General features: G+C 33.8%; 3 protein-coding genes across 3 annotated transcripts; 2 read left to right on the top strand and 1 right to left on the bottom strand.

Moving 5' to 3' along the window:
• Positions 1–2,611: 2,611 nt before the first annotated feature.
• On the top strand, positions 2,612–3,538 carry LOC21402991 (nuclear transcription factor Y subunit B-2). The gene has a single exon (XM_010101594.2). The coding sequence runs from the start codon at positions 2,774–2,776 to the stop codon at positions 3,536–3,538; it is 765 nt and encodes a 254-aa protein (XP_010099896.1). The 5' UTR covers positions 2,612–2,773.
• Positions 3,539–7,224: 3,686 nt separating this feature from the next.
• LOC21402990 (protein CPR-5) lies at positions 7,225–11,624 on the top strand. Its single transcript, XM_024167865.1, has 5 exons — positions 7,225–7,750; positions 9,173–9,229; positions 9,591–9,626; positions 9,763–10,512; positions 10,763–11,624. Exons 1-5 carry the CDS (start codon positions 7,301–7,303, stop codon positions 11,294–11,296), a joined length of 1,827 nt encoding a protein of 608 aa, XP_024023633.1. The 5' UTR covers positions 7,225–7,300; the 3' UTR covers positions 11,297–11,624.
• A 1,547-nt stretch (positions 11,625–13,171) lies between these two features.
• On the bottom strand, positions 13,172–18,357 carry LOC21402989 (protein HEAT INTOLERANT 4). Its single transcript, XM_024167867.1, has 14 exons — positions 17,957–18,357; positions 17,416–17,454; positions 17,277–17,330; positions 17,080–17,143; positions 16,917–16,975; positions 16,360–16,484; positions 16,189–16,248; positions 15,417–15,475; positions 15,228–15,307; positions 14,667–14,705; positions 14,428–14,490; positions 14,277–14,324; positions 13,939–14,067; positions 13,172–13,605 (listed from the first exon to the last, which is right to left on the bottom strand). The coding sequence occupies exons 1-14, from the start codon at positions 18,101–18,103 to the stop codon at positions 13,558–13,560; spliced, it is 1,014 nt and encodes a 337-aa protein (XP_024023635.1). The 5' UTR covers positions 18,104–18,357; the 3' UTR covers positions 13,172–13,557.
• Between the last annotated feature and the right edge of the window lie 1,355 nt (positions 18,358–19,712).

The following is a 19,712-nucleotide window of genomic DNA, read 5'->3' as shown; positions in this document are numbered from 1 at the left end:
ACACTCAGATTTCTTCTCCTCTCAAAAGGAAAAGAACTTCCAACCAACTTTTTCATTCTTGATTTCCCATTCCTTCCATCTCAACACTCAATCGACTGCTATTAAAAAAATCATTCCAACAAAATAATTGAAGATTTTTAGTTCAATATTTGAATATTTTGTACTAGTTTTATTATTCTTAATTGCGTCTTTAAGATTCATACCATATTTTTATCTATTATTTTATTTGGGTAGAAGTTTTGTTATTTGTCTAACATAAATTATGAATATAATAATCTGGATACAAGGAGTTTAAGAAAAGAAACTTTAAGAACATAAAATTTTATTGAATCCTAAAGAAGGAGTCTTGATTAGTTTCTAACTAGCAATAAAAAAGATCCAATTAAAAGTCAAAGTTTAATAGTTGAAACATAATTAGGAGTATGATGATTGTAAAAAATATATATATATATTAATAAAATTAATTAATTACGATTGTACTTAAAATCCATAATGTAACAGAAATTATTAAATTGATTAGTCAAATGATCTACTAAATTCAAAATATACATTAACAACTCTTGAATCTAAAACCTTAATCATAATTTTACAGTTTAGAAATCAAAAGAATATATTTTAAATATAAAAATGCATATAATCTTTTAAAAGGCCTCTTTATATAATTTCGCTTAAGGCCTCGAGTCATCTTGAACCGGTCCTGCAAAAAGAATAATATTATCATTTTTCTTTTTATTTTTGTCATTCTAGAGGAAAATGATATAACTGAAGACGATTTTTTCATTTAAAAAAAAATTTGGAGAGGACTTAATAAAATTAGGTTCAAGAACTTGTACAACTATACATGTTATAATTAGATTAAATAATCACTAGTGAGTATCGCCGGCAGAGATATGTGTGAGTTATTTTTTGGGCTTGGGCCCCGTTCACTTCGCTGATTCGAGTTTAGAATTTGAGTTTTTCTACAGTAAAAAGCTCTCACAAACAATCACATCTAACTTTTTTGCTACAGTAAAAAGCTCTCACATAAAATCACATCTCAACTCGAATTCTAAACTCGAATCAGCGAAGTGAACGGTTTTTGAGTTAGGTAATTTGAGTGTAGATTTTGAGTTGAGTTTGAGTTATAACTTGAGTTGAAGTTGTAACTTGAGTTTGTGTTTGGTTGTGTACATTTGAGTTATGGTTTGAGATAAGAATCTTTTTTGAGTTTGTGTTTGAGTAAGTCAAAACTTGAATTTATTTTTAGATAGTATTTTAATAAAAACTCAATGCTAATGAAAAATTTTAATAGGGTATATGGGTCTTGTTTTATTCGTCTTTTCGTTGTCAACGCATAGAAAAAAAAATAATCTCAATCAAAATTAAAACGAAAAAGTTATAGCATTTTTAAGAATAGAAAAAATAATGTTCATTAACTTGAGTTCGAGTTTCTAAACTCGAGTTGAAGGAGAAATTTGAACTCAAATTTTAGTTCCAAACTCGAGTTCAAACTCAAGTTCAAACTTAAAAGAACATGAATTCGAATAAAATTATAACTCAAGTTACATTTTTTTGAGTTTTTAACTCAAAAATCACCTTGCCAACAAGGCCTTTGTCTTAGGAACTTAATAAAGTCATAGTTATGAATAGTAGGGTTAATTTTTCTAGAGTAGTAGGTAAATGGTTACTGATTAATTTATTAGTCATTATACCTGCACCAATGGATGTTATGTTAACTCTGATGCAGATTGAAAACGACACTAATTTCCCTAATAATTAGCTGTTGCTCTTTCTGGATCTCACCTATATTTAAAAGAGTCGAGAGAGAGACACAGAAAACCAAGCCCGTGTTTAGAGTTGTTTTTGTTTTTATTTTTCACATTTTTTGAAAAAGAAAAAATAAAAATGAAAGAGAAATGATGTTTAACACAATTAAAAATAAAAAACAGAAATAAAAATAATTTTTTAATTTAGTGTAAAATATGAGAGAAATAAAAAATGACTTTTAGTCGTTTTTCATTTTTTATTTCTGTTTTCTCCTCTCTCGAGCACAGAGAGAGACATTAATGGATTTTTATGTCTGAGATTGAAAATATTTTCATTTCTATTTTCATACAAATAACAAAATCATTTTGAAATGAGTTTCAAATGCACCCTAAAATTTTAGAAAACGAGGTTCATTTTTTAATTATATATCCCATCTCCGGCTACTTCATTTTGGTGCCATAGAAATTCCATGATAGAAATACCCTTCAAATGGAGTCTTTTTTTATTATCATCTCTTAACATTAATTTATATATTTCTACTTTTTAAATTAAAATTAATTAATGGGTATAATTTTTTTTAAAATGATATTTTTAATAAGTCAAGTAATTAAAAACGTTGAATCCGTAATTTTCTCTTTTTCAATTTCACCACTCATTTTTCTTTTAATCTCATTCAACGTCCTAAGAAAGTTGCCCTTTTTCCATTTCTGCCCCCTCAAAGATTCCACAACATCCTAAACCATCCTTTGCAATTGTTCCAACACCTGGTCTTTATTTTTCTTTTCTTTAATTCCTGTCCGCATCAAACCGCCTTTCCACTTCGTTATTATTTTTTTTTCCCCTACTTCTCCAAGCTTAAAAAGCTCCAATCTTCCCACTCCAAAACTTGTGAGAGAGAAGGAAAGAACAAAGAAGGAGAAAACAACTTTCTCTCTCACAGAAACACAAAAACACACTTCCTTCAATTTCATATTTCTCTCCCTCTCTCCCCAAAAAAAAAAAAAAAAAAAACCCAATAATATTTTCCATGTCTTCAAAAGGAAATTACCAAGCTACTAGTAATACTAGCCCAATTGGTAGCCCTTTGCAAGGGAACAATATTTGTGATATAAACTCTTCCAAAGAGCAAGATAGGCTTCTCCCAATAGCAAATGTTAGCAGAATCATGAAGAAATCTCTCCCTTCAAATGCCAAGATCTCAAAGGAAGCAAAAGAGACTGTCCAAGAATGTGTTTCTGAGTTCATAAGCTTCATCACCGGGGAAGCCTCAGACAAGTGCCAAAGAGAGAAGAGGAAGACAGTTAACGGTGATGATCTCTTGTGGGCCATGACAACTCTTGGGTTTGAGAACTATGTGGGACCCTTGAAGGTTTACCTCAACAAGTATAGAGAAGTTGAGGGAGAGAAGAACTTCATGTCTAGGCAAGAGGACCACCACTCTCCTACCACCAACACCACCACTAGCTCTAATCATGGGCCCCACCATCATGATCATGATTATCATCAGATGGTCAATATTAACAATAATAATAAGGGCTCTAATTCTGTACCCCTAATTAACAAGGTGGATTTTCAGGATTTCAATAGTGGTGGGTTTCACTCTCTTGGTGGTCAAATGAATGTCCCAAAGAGCTATGAAGAAGTCAGTAATGGAATGGTTTTTGGGTATGGATCAGATAACTATGTAAGTGGTATTTCTAATTATAATGTGAATGTCACTCATGAGAGTGGTGGAGATGGAAATGCAAACAGAGTTATGGCTGCTCATCTTCATCATGGAATTGGATGGTAGAGTTTTTGAAGACATATATATATATATATATGTAGTTCTGATAATATCATATATAAGTTTGATTTCATATCTTTGTTTGAATTGATCTCCATTGACTTATTATTATTATGTAAGAATATAACAGTTTGATCTAATGGGTATTTTTGAAGTATTTTGTCATGAGCAGAAAGATTTGTTGAATTTCCAAGAAATCCCCATGTTTTTTTTAGTATTTTCTATATGTAGCTGATCTTATTCACTTATTGGAAAATTATACATAGATTATAGATTTATACATAGTGTATGAAAGCAATATATGTATTTGTTTTAGTACAGTTTGTTGTCATGAATTTCTTATTAAGGAGACATTTCTTACAGTTGCTTCTGGAACCACAAAATAGTTATTTGTAACTTTGTCCGAAAACATTATGTAACTTAAATTAAAAAAAAAAATGTAAAATTCTGGTTGTGAGATATTTTCTCTCTTTCTTTTTTTCATTATGTTCCCCGTTTGGAGTGGAAGGTAGGAAACAGAGCTAAAGGCCTGCTGGCCGTCTCTTTTGGTTAAAATTTGGACCAACATTATATTATATAAGGGTAAGTCAACCCAATTGAGATAGGCATGTCTAGTTCTTATGTTTATTTGTTAATTACAAATTACAAATTTTTTTATTTTTTATTTTATTTTATTTTTATGTAGAGTTTCATTGCCGTTTTAGTTGACCTTTGAACCATTTTTCTTATTCTTTTTTTTTTTTTTCTTTTTTCCTTAGATTTTACTTCGAATCAGTCTCATTTTAATAAATAGGGTAAATTGCTGGAAGTTAAATTCCTACGTTGCTAAATTATTGGGTACATGAATTGAACACATTCTCCCTCATTCACAAAATAAAAAGATTAATTTTATAAATACTCCCTAAATTTTATATCTTGTTAAGGTCATTTCACTCCGTAACATATGTATCCCAGTTCAAAATACCCTCTATATTTAAAAAATTAATAAGTTGATGATATGATACTATTTATGTTTATATAAATCTCCTTAAATTATTGATTTTAAGTCAACTTGTCTCCTGAATTATTACTTTTGTGTCAACTTATCCCCTAACTTTTTAAAAGATCGAGGAGTAACTTAACATAAAATCAATAGTTTGGGGGTATTTATGAAAAATATTAGTTTAAGGGGTATTTTAAACCACTTTTTATATTTTAAAAGGTGAAATGAATCATTTTTAAAATTTAAAAACATATTGAAATAAGGTACAAAGTTTAGGAGACATTTATAAAATTAATCCCAAAACAACTAACATATTCTCCTTTTTTTTAGCTAATTTTTGAAGATGAATTCTACCCAAACTTATCATCAATATCGGCTCAGATAGGTACATGGGCAATGTTTACTTTATAAAATAATTCAGGGTTCTATACTCTTTCTTGAGGAAAAAAAAAAAAAAACACTAGCTAGATTCAAATCTTTAGCCTAGTTGAGACTGGAGTTTGCTTTCCAAGTATTACTCATAATATTGTAGTTTTATGCACAAAACTTATACATGGGCTTAGCCATCTGTAAGGTATCAACTTATATGTCATTTTCTTTCTACTTGTGAATTTTAAAAGGCAAGAACACATAAAATTGATGAGCATAACCGACTTACTATCATAATCTGAGAGCACAAAAATAGAGGTCCCCAATCGTCGAAACAGGTTTAACACAGATTGACTAGACCTATTTAGAAATACAAATATCTTTAACCCAACAATAGAGAAAATTCTTACAATAAGTAGCACACAAACAAGATTCGTCTACATAAATCGACTTAATATGAAACACATCTTAATCCCAAAGTAACTTAAAACCACGGAACACAAACAAAGAGCGATCAGAAAACTACCCTTTAAATTAAGAGAACGTTTATTTTCTATATTCGTTCTTAATTTTAAATTATGATTCATGATTCTCTACAATATTTTCTCTCACAAAAAATACACGTAAAATGAGAATGATTTTAAATCATGACTCTGAATACATAAACCAAACGTCATCTAAATAAAACGTCAATTGATGGAGAAACCATCACCGTTATTACAAGACTAACATAAACAAAAAAAATCATAAAAATGTAACAAAGTTCTACGACTAACACTGACGAAACGTAGGCGGAGAAAGTTCGAACAAAGAGAGCAAGCAACTAGAAAAAGACGGAGACACATGGAGTTGCCACGCCACCCCACGCGCCGATAAGCCACTGTTGCCTGAGTCCTATGTGCCACTAGCAACGGACGGTCAGCCGACGAACACGCCAGAGATCTTTGAGCACACCTTTCTTCCCTGAGTTTGTCCCTGGAATTGCAGAGCTAACGACCGGCCAACACCTCTGAAAGATTGTGTACAACCGCTGAGAACCCTTTCCTTCATAGTCTAAATCTATTAGAGAGGGAGACAGAACAAAGGTTTAGAGAGGAAAGTGTTTAAACACCCATTATATGTCGTCAAAGTATCATTTTTATCCCTTTTTATACAAATGCTTAAAACGTCTCATATGTTTGTAAAATCAATCATAAAATATCACTTGCATTGGTTAAATTAAAAGAAAAAAAAATTAAAAAAAAAAGAGAGAAAAAAGTACAAAAACCATTTCTAAAAAAAAGGCTAAAACGACTCATATTAGATGATTAAAAAATAAATAGTATAGCCATGACGGCTCTTTTATATATGTGTGCGTAGGATTCTAGTGGTCGAGAAGGCCGCAAGAAAAAAAAAAAATTAAGCAGGGACATATTTTAAAAAATTTATTTTAGCGGGACAATTGGAAAGAAATTTGTGAAAATAACTTTCAATATAACGATATTTTAGAATACTATTGGAAAGAAATATCTAAGTAGTATAAAATTTTTAAAAACATAATAATTGGGGTAGATAAAAGAAAAAAAGTGAAAAAGAAGGATAAGAATGAAAAATATAAAATTTTAGGAAATAAAAAAATGAAAAGGGAAAAAATCAGAAATACCACTTAAGATGGTAAAAATATTATTTATACCACATAATTTAAAAATAAATAATTATCATTCAATTAATAAGAAGAAAACTAAATAAGGCAATGACACCTAATTATTTAAAATGACATAAATAATAGGTTTTTAAAAAACTATGGGAAATCATGTATTTTCTCAAAGGAAAAAAGACAACATGGAAAGCCCAAAAAAAAAAATAAAAAGCAATAATAATAATAATAATAATAATAATAATCATGATGGCTCTTTTATATATGTAGTATAATAGCCGTCCAGAAGGCCACGAGAAAAAAAAAATAAGTAGGGTCATATTTTTATAAATTTATATTAGCGAGACGATTTGAAAGAAATTTGTGAGAATAACTTTTAATATAACAATATTTTTTAGCACTATTGAAAAAAATATCTAAGTAGGATAATATTTGGAAAATAAATTAATTAGAGTAAATAAAAGAAAAAATAAAAAAGAAGGGTAAGAACGAAAAATATAAAATTTTGGAGAAAAAAAAAAGAAAATAGAACATGAAAAGAAAAAAAAATCATAAAAAAGGCCTTCAAAATAAATGGTCTACTTCATCATTTTTTTTAAGATATAGTTCAAAATAAATGGTCTACTTCATCATTTTTTTTAAGATATAGTTCAAAATAAATGGTCTACTTCATCATTTTTTTTTTTTTTCACCTACGACATTAATGCTAAAGCCTTTGAAAAAATAATCCCTCATTTCCCCCCTCGCGGCCGGGCCTTCCTCCTGTTCTTCTTTTTCTTCCATGGACGATCCTTCTCCGTCTTCTTCTTCCCCTTCACAATCCCTAGAATCCTTCCTTCACCTTCAATCCAGTGCTTGCGTTCCCACCGAAGTCCCCAACAATGCCGTCAACGAGGGCAACGCCGCCGCTGCCGCCGCAATTTCCGACATTTCCGATCCCATCGTCGGAAATCCTCCCCCATTCGCGGTACCCACCGAGGAAAACCCAGATATTCCCGTCAAGAAGGGCAAGAAAAAGACGAGAAAGAGGGTCCTGAAGGAGAGTTCCGCAACCGCGTCGTCGTCTTCACCCTCTTCGTCTTCTCCGTCCTTGGGCCCGTATCAGAGAGGCGCGCGCGTGGCGTGCAAACGCCGAAGCGCTCGCGTCTCGTTCGGGCCGGCGCGTAGAAACCCCGTTGCTGATTCGATCTCGTTTCGTTTGGGGATGTCAATCGCAGCTTTTGTTGCTCAGGTTTTTTAAATTTTTCTTTTTTTTCTTCAGTTTTGAGTTTTTATTTTAACAATTAGGGTTTTTTTTTCTCGAACAATTGCTTTGTTTTGGGTTAACTCTTAATTTTGTTTATTGTGGTGAGGAAAAGTTTCGATTTTTGAAGGTATTTTAGCTTAAATTTGATTATTTTATACTGGTATATCTACTTTATCCGATAGTATCTGATTCTCTGAATTGGGATGATAAAACATTTTTTTTAGAGCATTATTAATGTATTTATTTACTGTGGTAAGGAAAAGTTTCGATCTCTTAGGATATTTCAGCTTAAAATTTTTTATATTATACCTGTATATCTGATTTCCATTATTGAATTTTTTATTCTTTTAAATGGGATGACAAAATTTTTTTCTTAAGAGCATTTTGTTTTTCCTTATTCAATTACCTACACTTGAAGTTAATGGCTGATAATTTTGTATTTGAACTGATTTTTTGAGTTGTTTAAATTGAAACAACAATGTAAGTTGATACAATTGGGGACTTAATTGTTATTATGGAATTCATTTCTGTTGGGTTCCTAATGTGATATGCATTATTTCTAAAATTTAGTAGGGATTCGAGTTAGTATTCAGATTGACTGGTGGTTAATGTCTAATACAGTGATTTGCTGCAATATTAGTTATAAAATTTGTTTCTGATTTACAGACTTACTTGTTCTTCTTCTTTCATGCGAGGTATAGATTGATGTGGAACTTGTTTAACTTTAAACTGGTCTGTTTGTTGTGCTTTTGGAGCAATTATGGCTTACAATTGAACTTAGTTGTTTGAAAAGTATGTATCATGGCTTTCTCTTCAGCAATAAGCATGCTCGCTTAACTGGATGTTGTTTTTTAATTTTTTATTGGTTTTAGCAAATGGTGAATTATGGCTCATTTTAGTACAGCATTAGATGCATCTAATGCTTGCTTCAGGAAAGTTGAAACTGTTGGCCTTATTTCGGGATTTTATCAGGAAGTCATTTTCTTTCCAAGTTTGGAGAAACAGTTTTAAGCTCAACTGATGCAAGGTTCAAAATGGTAGTCTTATATCGACATGGTGTTTGTTTTATTTGTTTACTTATTTTTATGAAGATTTTATTCTGTCAGCCATATTTCGATGAAGCTCGATTTCACCTTGTGTGTTTGATTTCCAAATTATTGGACATTTAAGAGGTGATTTGGTTGTTGACATCCTTTTGGAAGTCTTGTGTTACACTGTTATGGTAGGATATATGGTGCTAGTTTTACTTGATTGTCAAGAAATGATATTGGATTCGAAGTTGTGTGCTCTGATGCCTCTGATGGTGTATTGTTATCTGCTTAAAGTTTCTAGAAACTAACTTCCATGCTTGTATGCACCTTTTGAAATTCTCGTTAATGTATGGTTTGTTGTACTTTTCAATTTTAGATTCTGGAGAACAAAGATGCGTTGGGTGAAAGGATGTCTGCTGATCATCTTGCCCTGGTATTATTCATTCCCTGTATAACCCTATGCTAATAATAGTTTTACTTACCTTTGCCGAATGGTTTTCTATAGTTGTTGACCATTATTCTTCTTTGTCTTTACACAAGCTCTTTTATTTTACAATGTCAAAACATGATTTAATCATTAAATGGTCCCTTATGACTCGCAAGATAACGAGTTCAAATGGTTAAATGCAGCCACTTCTTTTGGCTATGAGCTGTACTTCAATTGGAGTGATGAACTAATTGTCACATCAAGAGGTTATGCCTACCTCTAGCTGTGGGGATCATTAGTTTATATTTGTGGAGTATGGAACAGGGGGCATCAACTAATACGTATTTTATTGTCCGGATTTGTGCAGATATGTGCTTCAGCTGTTAGAGAATCTTTAGTCAATGTAAGCCTGGACCTTAACTGCCGAGTCATCCAATGACTGGGATTTTACAAGTAAAGTTTCTTCTTTTAGTTGCTAGCGTTGTGACACAAGTCTGAGATGCTAAGTTTCTACTTCTGGATTACCTATGTGACAACAGGATTTCGGGGACACGTTTGATAGTTTCGTGAGCAACTTTGAAAAATCTTTCAGGAGCACTTTTAGGACTCTTAAGTTGATCCAGGAATCAACCATAATCAAGAGAGATAACTGCCTAAATCACCTGAACCTAAAACAGTCTATTTCGGGCGTGGCTCATGATTTTGGAGACTGTGTATACAGAGGTAGTGCAAGCAGCTCTGGCATAGAAAGTTGTCATTCAGAAGAGCTCTTCCGCCCTAATGCAACTGAGGATCAAATAAGTCATAGTGCAGCAGTGGAACAGAGTGAGGTAACAGATTCTGCCAGTCTGGAGCTTGCGCTGCATGGACAAAGAAACGAACTGGCATTTGTCTCTCGAAGCCCATTTGAATCTGTAAATAACCGGCCCATGCTTAGCACTATGGAGAAGTCCGTGATAGAGCAAACCCGCTCTAATGACCTTAAGATAGTGGAGCTTGGTATTGCGATGAAAAATCTGAAGTTGAAAGAGACACAATTGGCTCTCAACTTTGATTCAAACAATTTGGGGAGATCAAAATTAGCAATGGGTGCATCAAAGGCATCCTTTAAAGCTGAAAAGTTCAAGACTCAATTAGAAGATGCGAGATATGCAGAGCTTCGCAAGAGGTGCATAGACTGTCTTGTTGCTGGTTTATTTCTCATGGCAGCGTCCCTCTTATATGGTGCTTATGTTTTCTCACACCAAAAAATTACTGAAGTGACAGCATCCTGTACGCCTTCATCAAAGGCAAGTTTTCTCATCCTTCGGCCCGCTACAAATTCAGTTTCTTATTGCTAATAATATAGATTATTACAGTATTATGGCTATGGCTGTTATAATTAGGCATCTAAATTCTCTCAGTTCTCTAATTATATTTGCTTTACTTCCAAATTATTACCAGCTTTCTGAAAATACTCTTTTCAAGTTTTGGATGTATGATGTTTGTTTGATGGCTATATATATCTTTCTCAAATTGAATGCTTTACCTGCACCTCAGGAATCCAAGTCTTGGTGGATCCCGAAACCCATGGCTTCAATCAATTCAGGGATAGAGATACTCAGTTGTCAGTTCCAAGTTTTGATCAGAAGGCTGTTCGGTTTCGTAATGATTCTGTCAATTGCTTATTTAATCATCCAGCGGTCATCATCTTCGAGAGAGACAATGCCAATTACTTTTATAGTTTTGTTTTTGGCATTGTTCTGTGGTCTCGCTGGCAAGGTTTGCGTGAATACATGGGGAGGGAGCGGATACGTTTGGCTTCTATATTGGGAGACCCTCTGCTTGCTTCATTTGATCTGCAATGTCTGGACATCAGTATCATTCTTGATACTACATGGACCACTGACTGTCTCTCCAGGAATGAAACACGATGCAAGATTTCCATATTGGATCCGCAGAGTCATGTTTTATGGGATTCTGTTCTTCTTTCTGCCATTGCTTTGCGGTCTTCATCCTTTCGCGAGCCTTGGTGAATGGAAAGACCATTTTCTGTCACGCCTCTTCGATTATCTGTCTGTTATGGAGGATTGAAGTTATGTTCAGGTTGCTGAAAAGGGCAGGAGCTTCTACATATTTTCTATTGAGGTAATTCTTTGACTATTTGCATAATTTAGTTTTGTAACCTATGTCAAGCTTTGTATCTGTTGTATCAAATTAGAATAACTCTGCCAGCAATAGTTGGGTGTTTTATTTTTATTTATGTAATGTTATTGATAACTTGTGAGCTAGAAAGGCGAGGGCTTTTGTATTTTTATGAGGTCATCTGTGTTGTAACTTCTATGTATTGTCAAGCGTTTGTATCTAAGCAAATACATGCTTATTGTCTCGGATTTCGCTTCTACATAATAACCACACGAAATTACACCTTTGGTTTTTGCTTTTTGCATTTGTGAGATATCATGCTTGCTAATTGTAGGAGGGAAATTTTGGAGGGTTAAAGAAACGATAGACATATATATACAATCAATCAAGATTCTACACTCATCTTTGCCTCTGATTTACATAGCTCTCTCTCTCTCTCTCCTGACAGGTTACCCTTCATAGGCTTTCTATGGCTTCCTTTTTTTCATCAATTACTCGGATATATTGCAATAAGTAATCTGAGTAGTACTTCCAGCTAAAAAAAAAGTAACCCGAGTAGTACAAAGTAACCTTTTTAGTTCTACGTAAGTAACCCTACCGCGTAAAATAGTAACCACAGCTTGAATACCATATCAGACTGATTCTCGACTTTGTCTAGTTGTCTCCTTCGTCAATTGGCACCTTACCATACCTTGAATTACATATTTTACACATAAAATAAAATAAAATAAAATAAAAATGTGTAGATGGTGAAAATCCGCAACCTCGGAGGAACCGAGTTTCGGAAGTGAAACCTGATTAAAATGGATCAAAACAACAAAAACATAAAATGGGAAGAACGCCAACGTTAGTTATTGGTTGTTTATTGAATACTTGAACTGCCCTTACAATCTCTCAGTACTCAAAATAGAAGGCTTATTGAATTTATAGGATTACATACTTGAACTGTCCTTACAATCTCTCAGCACTCAAAATAGAAGGCGGGTTGCTTGCGAACGAGCGAGCGATCGATGATGAGGTTGCTCTAGAGCAAAACCAAAACCGAACAGCAACCATTGATCGACGGCAAGCAACCATTGCTCGACGGCAAGCAACCCATGGTAAGGTTACTCGTTCGACCAACCCGTGGGGTACCTGCTCTCGCGACAGTTTATACTGAACCTTGCAATTTCAGAGCTGGTCTCCTGACCGTTCCCTGGGAGAAAACCTACAGAATTACATATTTTGTACGTTTTCTATAGTAGGAAATAGGCCAATATGAAAAGCATAAGAAGAATATAAGTCAAATTTTAGTTATAGAAATTAATAAGCCATAACTTGTCAAGTTATGATTCATAATCAGATAAGTTATGTACAAACTTGTCAAGTTATAATTTATAACCAGACAAGTTATTGACAAAATTCAGGAATAACTTGTCAAGTTATGGCTCATAACTATATAAGTTATGGACAAAAACAGTAATTTAACATATTTATTAACTTATGTAAACTATTGACTTATTAATTTTAATTCATCTCAAGTCTTGACCTATTTCTTTCTTTCTCCCTAGTTTTGATTGGAGTTCCATCACAAATATTAAACCGACTAATAGCATATTATCAATACTTTTGGCTAGATGCTTCTTTTTCCCCACAAGAATATAATGGAACTTCAAGCAGAAATTTTATTGGAAAACCTAGCCAGAAAAGGTGGCATCTTTCTTCAAACAATTATTTTTGTTGTTCGTATCTCATTTTCTCGTTTCGTTCGTCTTATTTTTTCGTAATCCATAAACAATACTAACTTTGACGTTCTTAACCAACATGAATATAACTGCAAGGAAATAGAGAAAGTGGTATCCTTCTGATATTGCTTCATACAAAATGAATGTCCAGTTCTAGCAGGGGCTAAAAGAGACTGGGAAGAACTTGGGCCACGAAAACTGCTACTCAAGTTCAACAAGTCACTCAAAACAAAATTTAAAAAAAAAAAAAAAGAGGGCCTCAGAGAACGTATCTTACAGTTCCCCTAATAGTAAAAACACTTGTTTCCTTTTCAACTAAAAACTCTCAGCTACAAGTTTACAATTGGCCTGGAGACGTCAAAAAGAGTGATGAATTAGAGCTGGGTTGAGGCACCAGGGGCTGCCTCCCAAACTTCAATCTCCGAAATTCTTAGTAAATTGGCAGCCATAAAAGGCTCCCATGCTCATGAACCTTGATGCAACCAATCACAGAATCTCATGAGCCTTTCCATAGTATCTGTTGATGAATGGAGCCTGCAAAGCCACAAAACAAACGATGGCAAGAATTAAAGTGCAAAGACAAGTCACAAAAGCACGCTGCACGCATTTGTCTTCTTGTGCTTCGTTCAATGGCACAGCGTTTCAGCACAATAAAAAGAAACACCAAGTTGTACTATCGTTGATTAGAGAACAGGGCATCAGACTAGAATCCTTCCATTTGCTAAATAAGATACCGAGTTAGCCAAAATATATTAGATAGAAATTCTGCTCAAACTAGTAAATCATTGTACAGATTCGGACTTTAGAGTGAGAAATTGACTGAACTATTTAAAGCAATCAAAAATCAATAATCAGAGACATTATCACCTTAACATTTGATATGTCAGGAGTATCAGGTGTTTCCACAGGGTAGAACTTGTAGAACTTCATATTCTCAAATGCTGCTTTAGTTTCTTCACTCATTTCTTCAAGTGCTTTTTTCCGAGCTTCCCTTGCCTATAAGAAAGGAAACTTATATCAGTTACAAATAACGAGATTTAATCACATTAAAATGGCACTGAGAAGGCATAACATCCAATTTTTAGTTTAACCATATAATAGCAATAATACCCAATAAGAACCAATAATATCTACCATAAATAGATCTAGCCTTAAAGTAGCAGTTCTGCTTATCATATATATACATAGTTATAAAAGAAAGATACCTGTCTATTTGCTTTCTTTGCTTCTCGAACTTTCTCCTTGACAAATTCCTGAGAAAAGGAAAAAGAGGTTACAAAATGCAAATAATAATTTCATAAAAAGAACAATAGAGAACCGAGTTAAGCGCATCTCGCATCTTGTATTAAATTTTACCTTGAAAGCATCCTTTTGATCTTCGGACAGTTCCTCCTCTTGGATCAGTTTATCTGTGAACTCCTACAGATCAATAGACAAACTAATTAAGAAAAAGCTCCTTTTTTGGGCAATCGCCATGTTGGACTATGGAGTTGCGCATAATTGAAACTTGGTGAAGTTCCAATTACAAGATTGTGGGTCATTATAATTTTTCAACTCAGATGATTAAGCACAAAGTCAAAGACTTGATTTTGTACCTCTAGTTCGTCCAACTCCCAATCAAATTCACAGAACACCTACGGGAACAAAAGCAATTTCAGACAAAACTCAACAGTATACACAACCAAAATCACTCAGCTCCAAATGAGCATATAAGAAAGCACGGATCACAGAATTACAAATGTATTGTTGTGCAATCATACAATCACCTTTTCAATTGCAAATTTTTTTACTTTCTTTAGATTTAACTTGGCTGTAGTAAAATTGTAAGAGAGAAAACTGAATTGCAGGAACTGAGGTCGGGAAGAGTCCTATCAAGCATTTCAAAAAGTCATCTTTTGGTGCTAGAAGTTGAGATTTATTTGCAAAACAAAAAGACAGCTCCTATGCTTATCTTTGAGATAGATATTAACATTCATGCCACTTCATTGCTGAGTGCCTAACCCTAGAACGTCTACGTTATCTAATTTCCACTTATTTTTTGGATATGTGGATAATGTCACCTTTAAAGCTAAGCTCATTACTTATCGCCTGGTTAATTTTCCTCTCTGAAGAGGTCTTCTATATAGTTCTGGCTACCCAAACCTAATTCAACTTACCGGCTTTGGTTCTGCAGGAAATATTATTTGAACCTCAGTGCTCTGCTCAATCTCATCTTCCTTCAATGGTTGGTAGAAATCTGTCAGCAGAAGACATTTCAAAACCTATATTGAGTTTAAGATTCCTACAAGCAATTGTACACTGCTACAAAGTTCATGTGAACATCTCAAAAAAGTTTGAAAACTTACAAGGCAGGCAGTACTCAAATTTCTTTAAACGGTCTATCTTCAAGTGTTTCAAAGCAGCCCTGTATTAAGAGTTTGCTCACATCAATAACCATACAAAGAATTCAGGTTAACAAGTCAGTAGAAACTTTTTTTCCTATTCAGATGTGTAAGCTGAACATGCATACAGGTGTATTCATGACTACACGTGATGTACATACTAGTAATTGCACAATAAGCTTGGACGTATGATGTGATATGTTCGAAGAAAATGTGTGTGCCAAACATCTCAACAAATTCAGTGCAGGCACAGTCCTAAAAACATTATCCCAAGAGCTGGAAAGTCAACTGCTTAGCAGACATTTTTTTTGTGAACTGGAGGGTTGGTGATTATTTTAAGCACTCAAACGAATGCAAAAGCATTAGTAATTCAGGAGAGTCATAAAGGCCACGGAAATAATCCCAACACTCGCAATTATCAAAACAAAATGGTAGATAATAACCAAAAAGGAAGGATTCAAGGATAGAGTCTAAAGTTACTAAAAGTTTTCTGCTGAAAGAGACCCATGAATCTAAAGAAATGGATAACAATCGGTAAGACCTATTAGCAAAAACAGTGCTCCATACAGATTTGGAAGTAATAATCACAAACTCATAAATTCGAGAAAATTTACAATGGTACTAGTAGAAAAGCCAAAATCTAAGCGTATAGTGATTGAACAAGGATAATAAAATTACTACATTCGTGTAAGCATAAACAACAAATGCAGATGGGGTGGAGTGAGAGAAACAGCACCTTCTTTGAGTACAGCTCAAGATAAATATTTGAGACTTTAGTTTATCAACTTGACTTTCTCTGTGGAAAATTGAAAAACACAATGACGTCAAGAATCCATAGGAACTTCTGGAACATCCAAAGATTAAAGTTCTATTAGATTAGTCCAAAAGCACCAATACTATAATGTACCTATTTTCAAGAGGAATGTATGGTACCCAGTCCATTTTCATTTGTTTCATTGGAATAATTTCTTCAGCCTCTCTCTGAACTGAGTTAATCCCAATTTTATCAGAGGGTGGAAAAGGTGATACAACCTAACATAACAAGAGCAAAATGCAAATAGAGAGAAATTTAGAAAACTTGCAGTGAAAGGGAGAAAAATTAAATGTTTTCAACCATGGGTAAAAGGCACTAAGTTCTTGAACTCCTCAAGGTTCACATCAGAAACGAACCAATTCTTGCAAGTAAAGCATTAATCATACATTCATGTGCACAAAAATACATATAGATGCGCAATAAATTTTCAGCTGCACAACAATGCAATTGCACTGACATGACGCGATTCAAAAAGTCAGCCATTATAAATTTATGGCGAATATTAAGAGCTTTAATTTTGTAGGAAAAAATAAATAGAAACTCTAGAAAGAAATAAATCCAGGTATAGCAACTAAACCAGCTAAAATATAATAGTGATTCGTGAGATTCTGAATAAAAATGCAGAAGTAAAAGTACTTTAAATCACTTACAGCCACCACTACAGGTATGCAGACAATTTTGTTCACCCCCTTGACAGAGACCAATTGAGCTGCAAGTAACCAAAAATAAAATAGATAAAACCTAAGTATGTAAGCAGTGGAAATTATAATGGATTATGGAAGAAAAAGAAATTCAAGTTTGTAAGCTGCTTACGCTCAGTGCAACCAAAGAGAAAAACTTTCTTCCCATATAGCTTCCCACCCTCCTCAAAAGCATTCTGAAAACAACAAAAACATATTTTTTTTAGCACTGAACATACTTCAAGTTCTTTAGAACTATACCATATCAGTATTAGCCATTAGGCAGAGGAATAAACCGGCGAAACCCTAAGAAAACATATTCCAGCTCACCTCCAGATTTGAAAAGTCCCACTTAAACTGGTAAAGCACGTCCAATTGATCCCACTGGCATTCAGAAAACCGTAATATTAGAGCGATAAAGAAGCAATGTCATTAACAAAAAGGGTAATAAATTCAAAGTTCAACGAACCTCCGTTCCCACAGGGAATGCAGCCTTCCATAGATCCTCCTACACCAACATATATTGAACATTTGGTTAGTAAAACAAGAACATGTTAATAATCATAGGAGAAAAATCTTACATTTTCTTATAATCCTCTTCAATAAAAATGCAACATCCCTACTAGAACAACAATTCCAGCTCAATGGTGTGCTACTTTTCTCGCGAAAATCAAATCTTCCAAAAACCAAATTTGCCAACACAAGATTCAGAGCTCAACAACACACTCGCAATCATAACGCAATAGCGTGACCATTTCGTGTACATAATCTTCCGCCATAAACAAAAAATGACGGCAAAACAACAATTTTTCAGTTCAACGCGACTACTTTTTCTCGTCTCACGCATATCTCAACCGTTAGCTCAACAACCAAAGAGAAACTAGCACATTTCGAATACGAGAACTCAGAAATTCCAAACACTCCATCGCCAACAAAAACAACCTAAAAATCCGTCAAAAGAACTGCAAAATCAAATGCGAAAAGGAATTAACAACGCAAATCTCCTTTACCAAATTGCGTTTATCCTCGAAATATTCTGGATCGGATTGAGGCTTAGAGGCCTTGACTCTCTTAGCGCGAGTGGTCGTCTTCTTCGACTCCTTGGCAGGACTCGATTCCTCCTTGTTCTCCTTCCTCTTAGCGACTTTCCTCCTCATTGTTTATCTTCTTCTATCGACGTGTGTTCCGCAAAGCTCCTGAAGAGAGAGAAAGAGAGAGAAGTAGGGTTTGGAGCGCAAAGCCGTGATGGATCCGAATTCGAATTTAGGAGAGAGAGAGAGAGAGAGATGGGAGCCGATTTATATATGGGTAGGTGAAAGTGGGGCGTAAAATCAACGCGAGCGAGCAAGAGAGAGAGAGAGAGGAGGAGAGAGAGAGAGAGAGGTTCTAGAGGCGCGGAGACTTGTAGGGTTGAGACTGGATCCAAATATTTCAAAATTTTTAATTATCAGAAAAAAGGAAGCCAACAAATATCAATTAATAAATAAATAATTTGTTTTTTTTTTTGAAGAAAAAGGAAACAAACACGTAGCGTGTACAATGGCGGCCGAAGTGGTGCTGAATGGGGAAAGAAATGGTGGAACTATAAAGGGGGTATGATTTTGGACCTTTAGTGGGGTTACTAAGGCCCGTTTACGAGATATATTTGAATTTATGGTTTTAATTTTATTATAGTGAATTTAAATTTAAAATTTTCTCTCACAAAATTTTTACTAATAAATCAGACTCACTAACTTGAATGCGTGAACTAATTGGACTCTCATGTATCAGGATCCCCATGTATGGTTTAATTAGGGGTGACAATTCGTGTCACGTGTCATGTTTTGATCATTTTTTTAAATTTACAGTCAACCCGAACACGACCCGTAACATGAGATTTTTTAAAAACCGCAACACGACATGACCCGAAAATGACCCGTGACACGAAATTGACCCGTGAATCCGAAATTGACACGAAAATTGTATACTTTTATTTAATTTTTTACATATTATAAATAACTTAAAATTCATAACACACTAAATTACAATAACATCCATTAAAATTAAGCAAATAATAGTATAAGATTTTGAGTATAACTATCATGATATCACAAGTTCATAATAAAATTTAAAATATGAAATGAAAAATATATGTATTTTTTAGTTTTTTACGAGTTTCGTGTCGTGTTCGGCTTAGGCGGGTCCAACCCGAATTGACCCGTGTTTTTCGTGTCAATTTCAAGTCGACCCGATTCTGACCCGAACATCTTTTTTCTCAACTCTAACCCGCAAAATTCGTGTCGTTTTTTAGTCGAATTGTCGTGTCGTGACCCATATTGTCGGCCCTAGGTTTAACCATTACAATTGAGAAATCTTGACAAATATCCTTAAAAATACATGGATCTTAATCTTTTTCATTTTTTATTGTTGATTAATATCTTTTTTTAGTCAAATAATTATATTAATAAGTGATATTAATCAAGAGTAAATAGTAAAAATTCAGACACATATACTTTTAAGGATAAGTTCAATAATTTTCTTATTACAATTCAAATCAGGTCTAGATCTAAATTCTATGGCATGTTTGATTCACGCATTCAACTCTCAGTGATTTTGATTCTACTTTATTTTTACTTTGCGATTGAAAACCATTTCTTTCCTATTGAATTGAAAACCATTTTTTTTTCTTTTTCAATAGAAAAGGAAAAGAAAGTTTTTAGATATTCTTGAATTCAAATTTTGTATGAGAACCTATTGGCGAAAACTTTTTTTATTCAAATTTTTTGT

The sequence above is a fragment of the Morus notabilis genome, unplaced genomic scaffold (assembly GCF_000414095.1).
Source record: "Morus notabilis unplaced genomic scaffold, ASM41409v2 Scaffold604, whole genome shotgun sequence".
Lineage (NCBI taxonomy): Eukaryota > Viridiplantae > Streptophyta > Magnoliopsida > Rosales > Moraceae > Morus > Morus notabilis.
The sequence above is the reverse complement of the archived record's forward strand: the minus strand, read 5'-3'. Positions and strand labels throughout refer to the sequence as shown.

Bases quoted from the DNA above. Each gene is read 5' to 3' on its own strand.
- LOC21402991 (XM_010101594.2), top strand. From the start codon at position 2,774: ATGTCTTCAAAAGGAAATTACCAAGCTACTAGTAATACTAGCCCAATT.
- LOC21402990 (XM_024167865.1), top strand. From the start codon at position 7,301: ATGGACGATCCTTCTCCGTCTTCTTCTTCCCCTTCACAATCCCTAGAA. The intron at 9,627-9,762 runs GTAAGCCTGGAC...ATGTGACAACAG, and splicing joins TTAGAGAATCTTTAGTCAAT to GATTTCGGGGACACGTTTGA. The intron at 10,513-10,762 runs GCAAGTTTTCTC...CCTGCACCTCAG, and splicing joins CCTGTACGCCTTCATCAAAG to GAATCCAAGTCTTGGTGGAT.
- LOC21402989 (XM_024167867.1), bottom strand. From the start codon at position 18,103: ATGAGGAGGAAAGTCGCTAAGAGGAAGGAGAACAAGGAGGAATCGAGT. The intron at 17,455-17,956 runs GTAAAGGAGATT...ATGTTGGTGTAG, and splicing joins TCGAGGATAAACGCAATTTG to GAGGATCTATGGAAGGCTGC. The intron at 17,331-17,415 runs GTTCGTTGAACT...TCTGAATGCCAG, and splicing joins CATTCCCTGTGGGAACGGAG to TGGGATCAATTGGACGTGCT.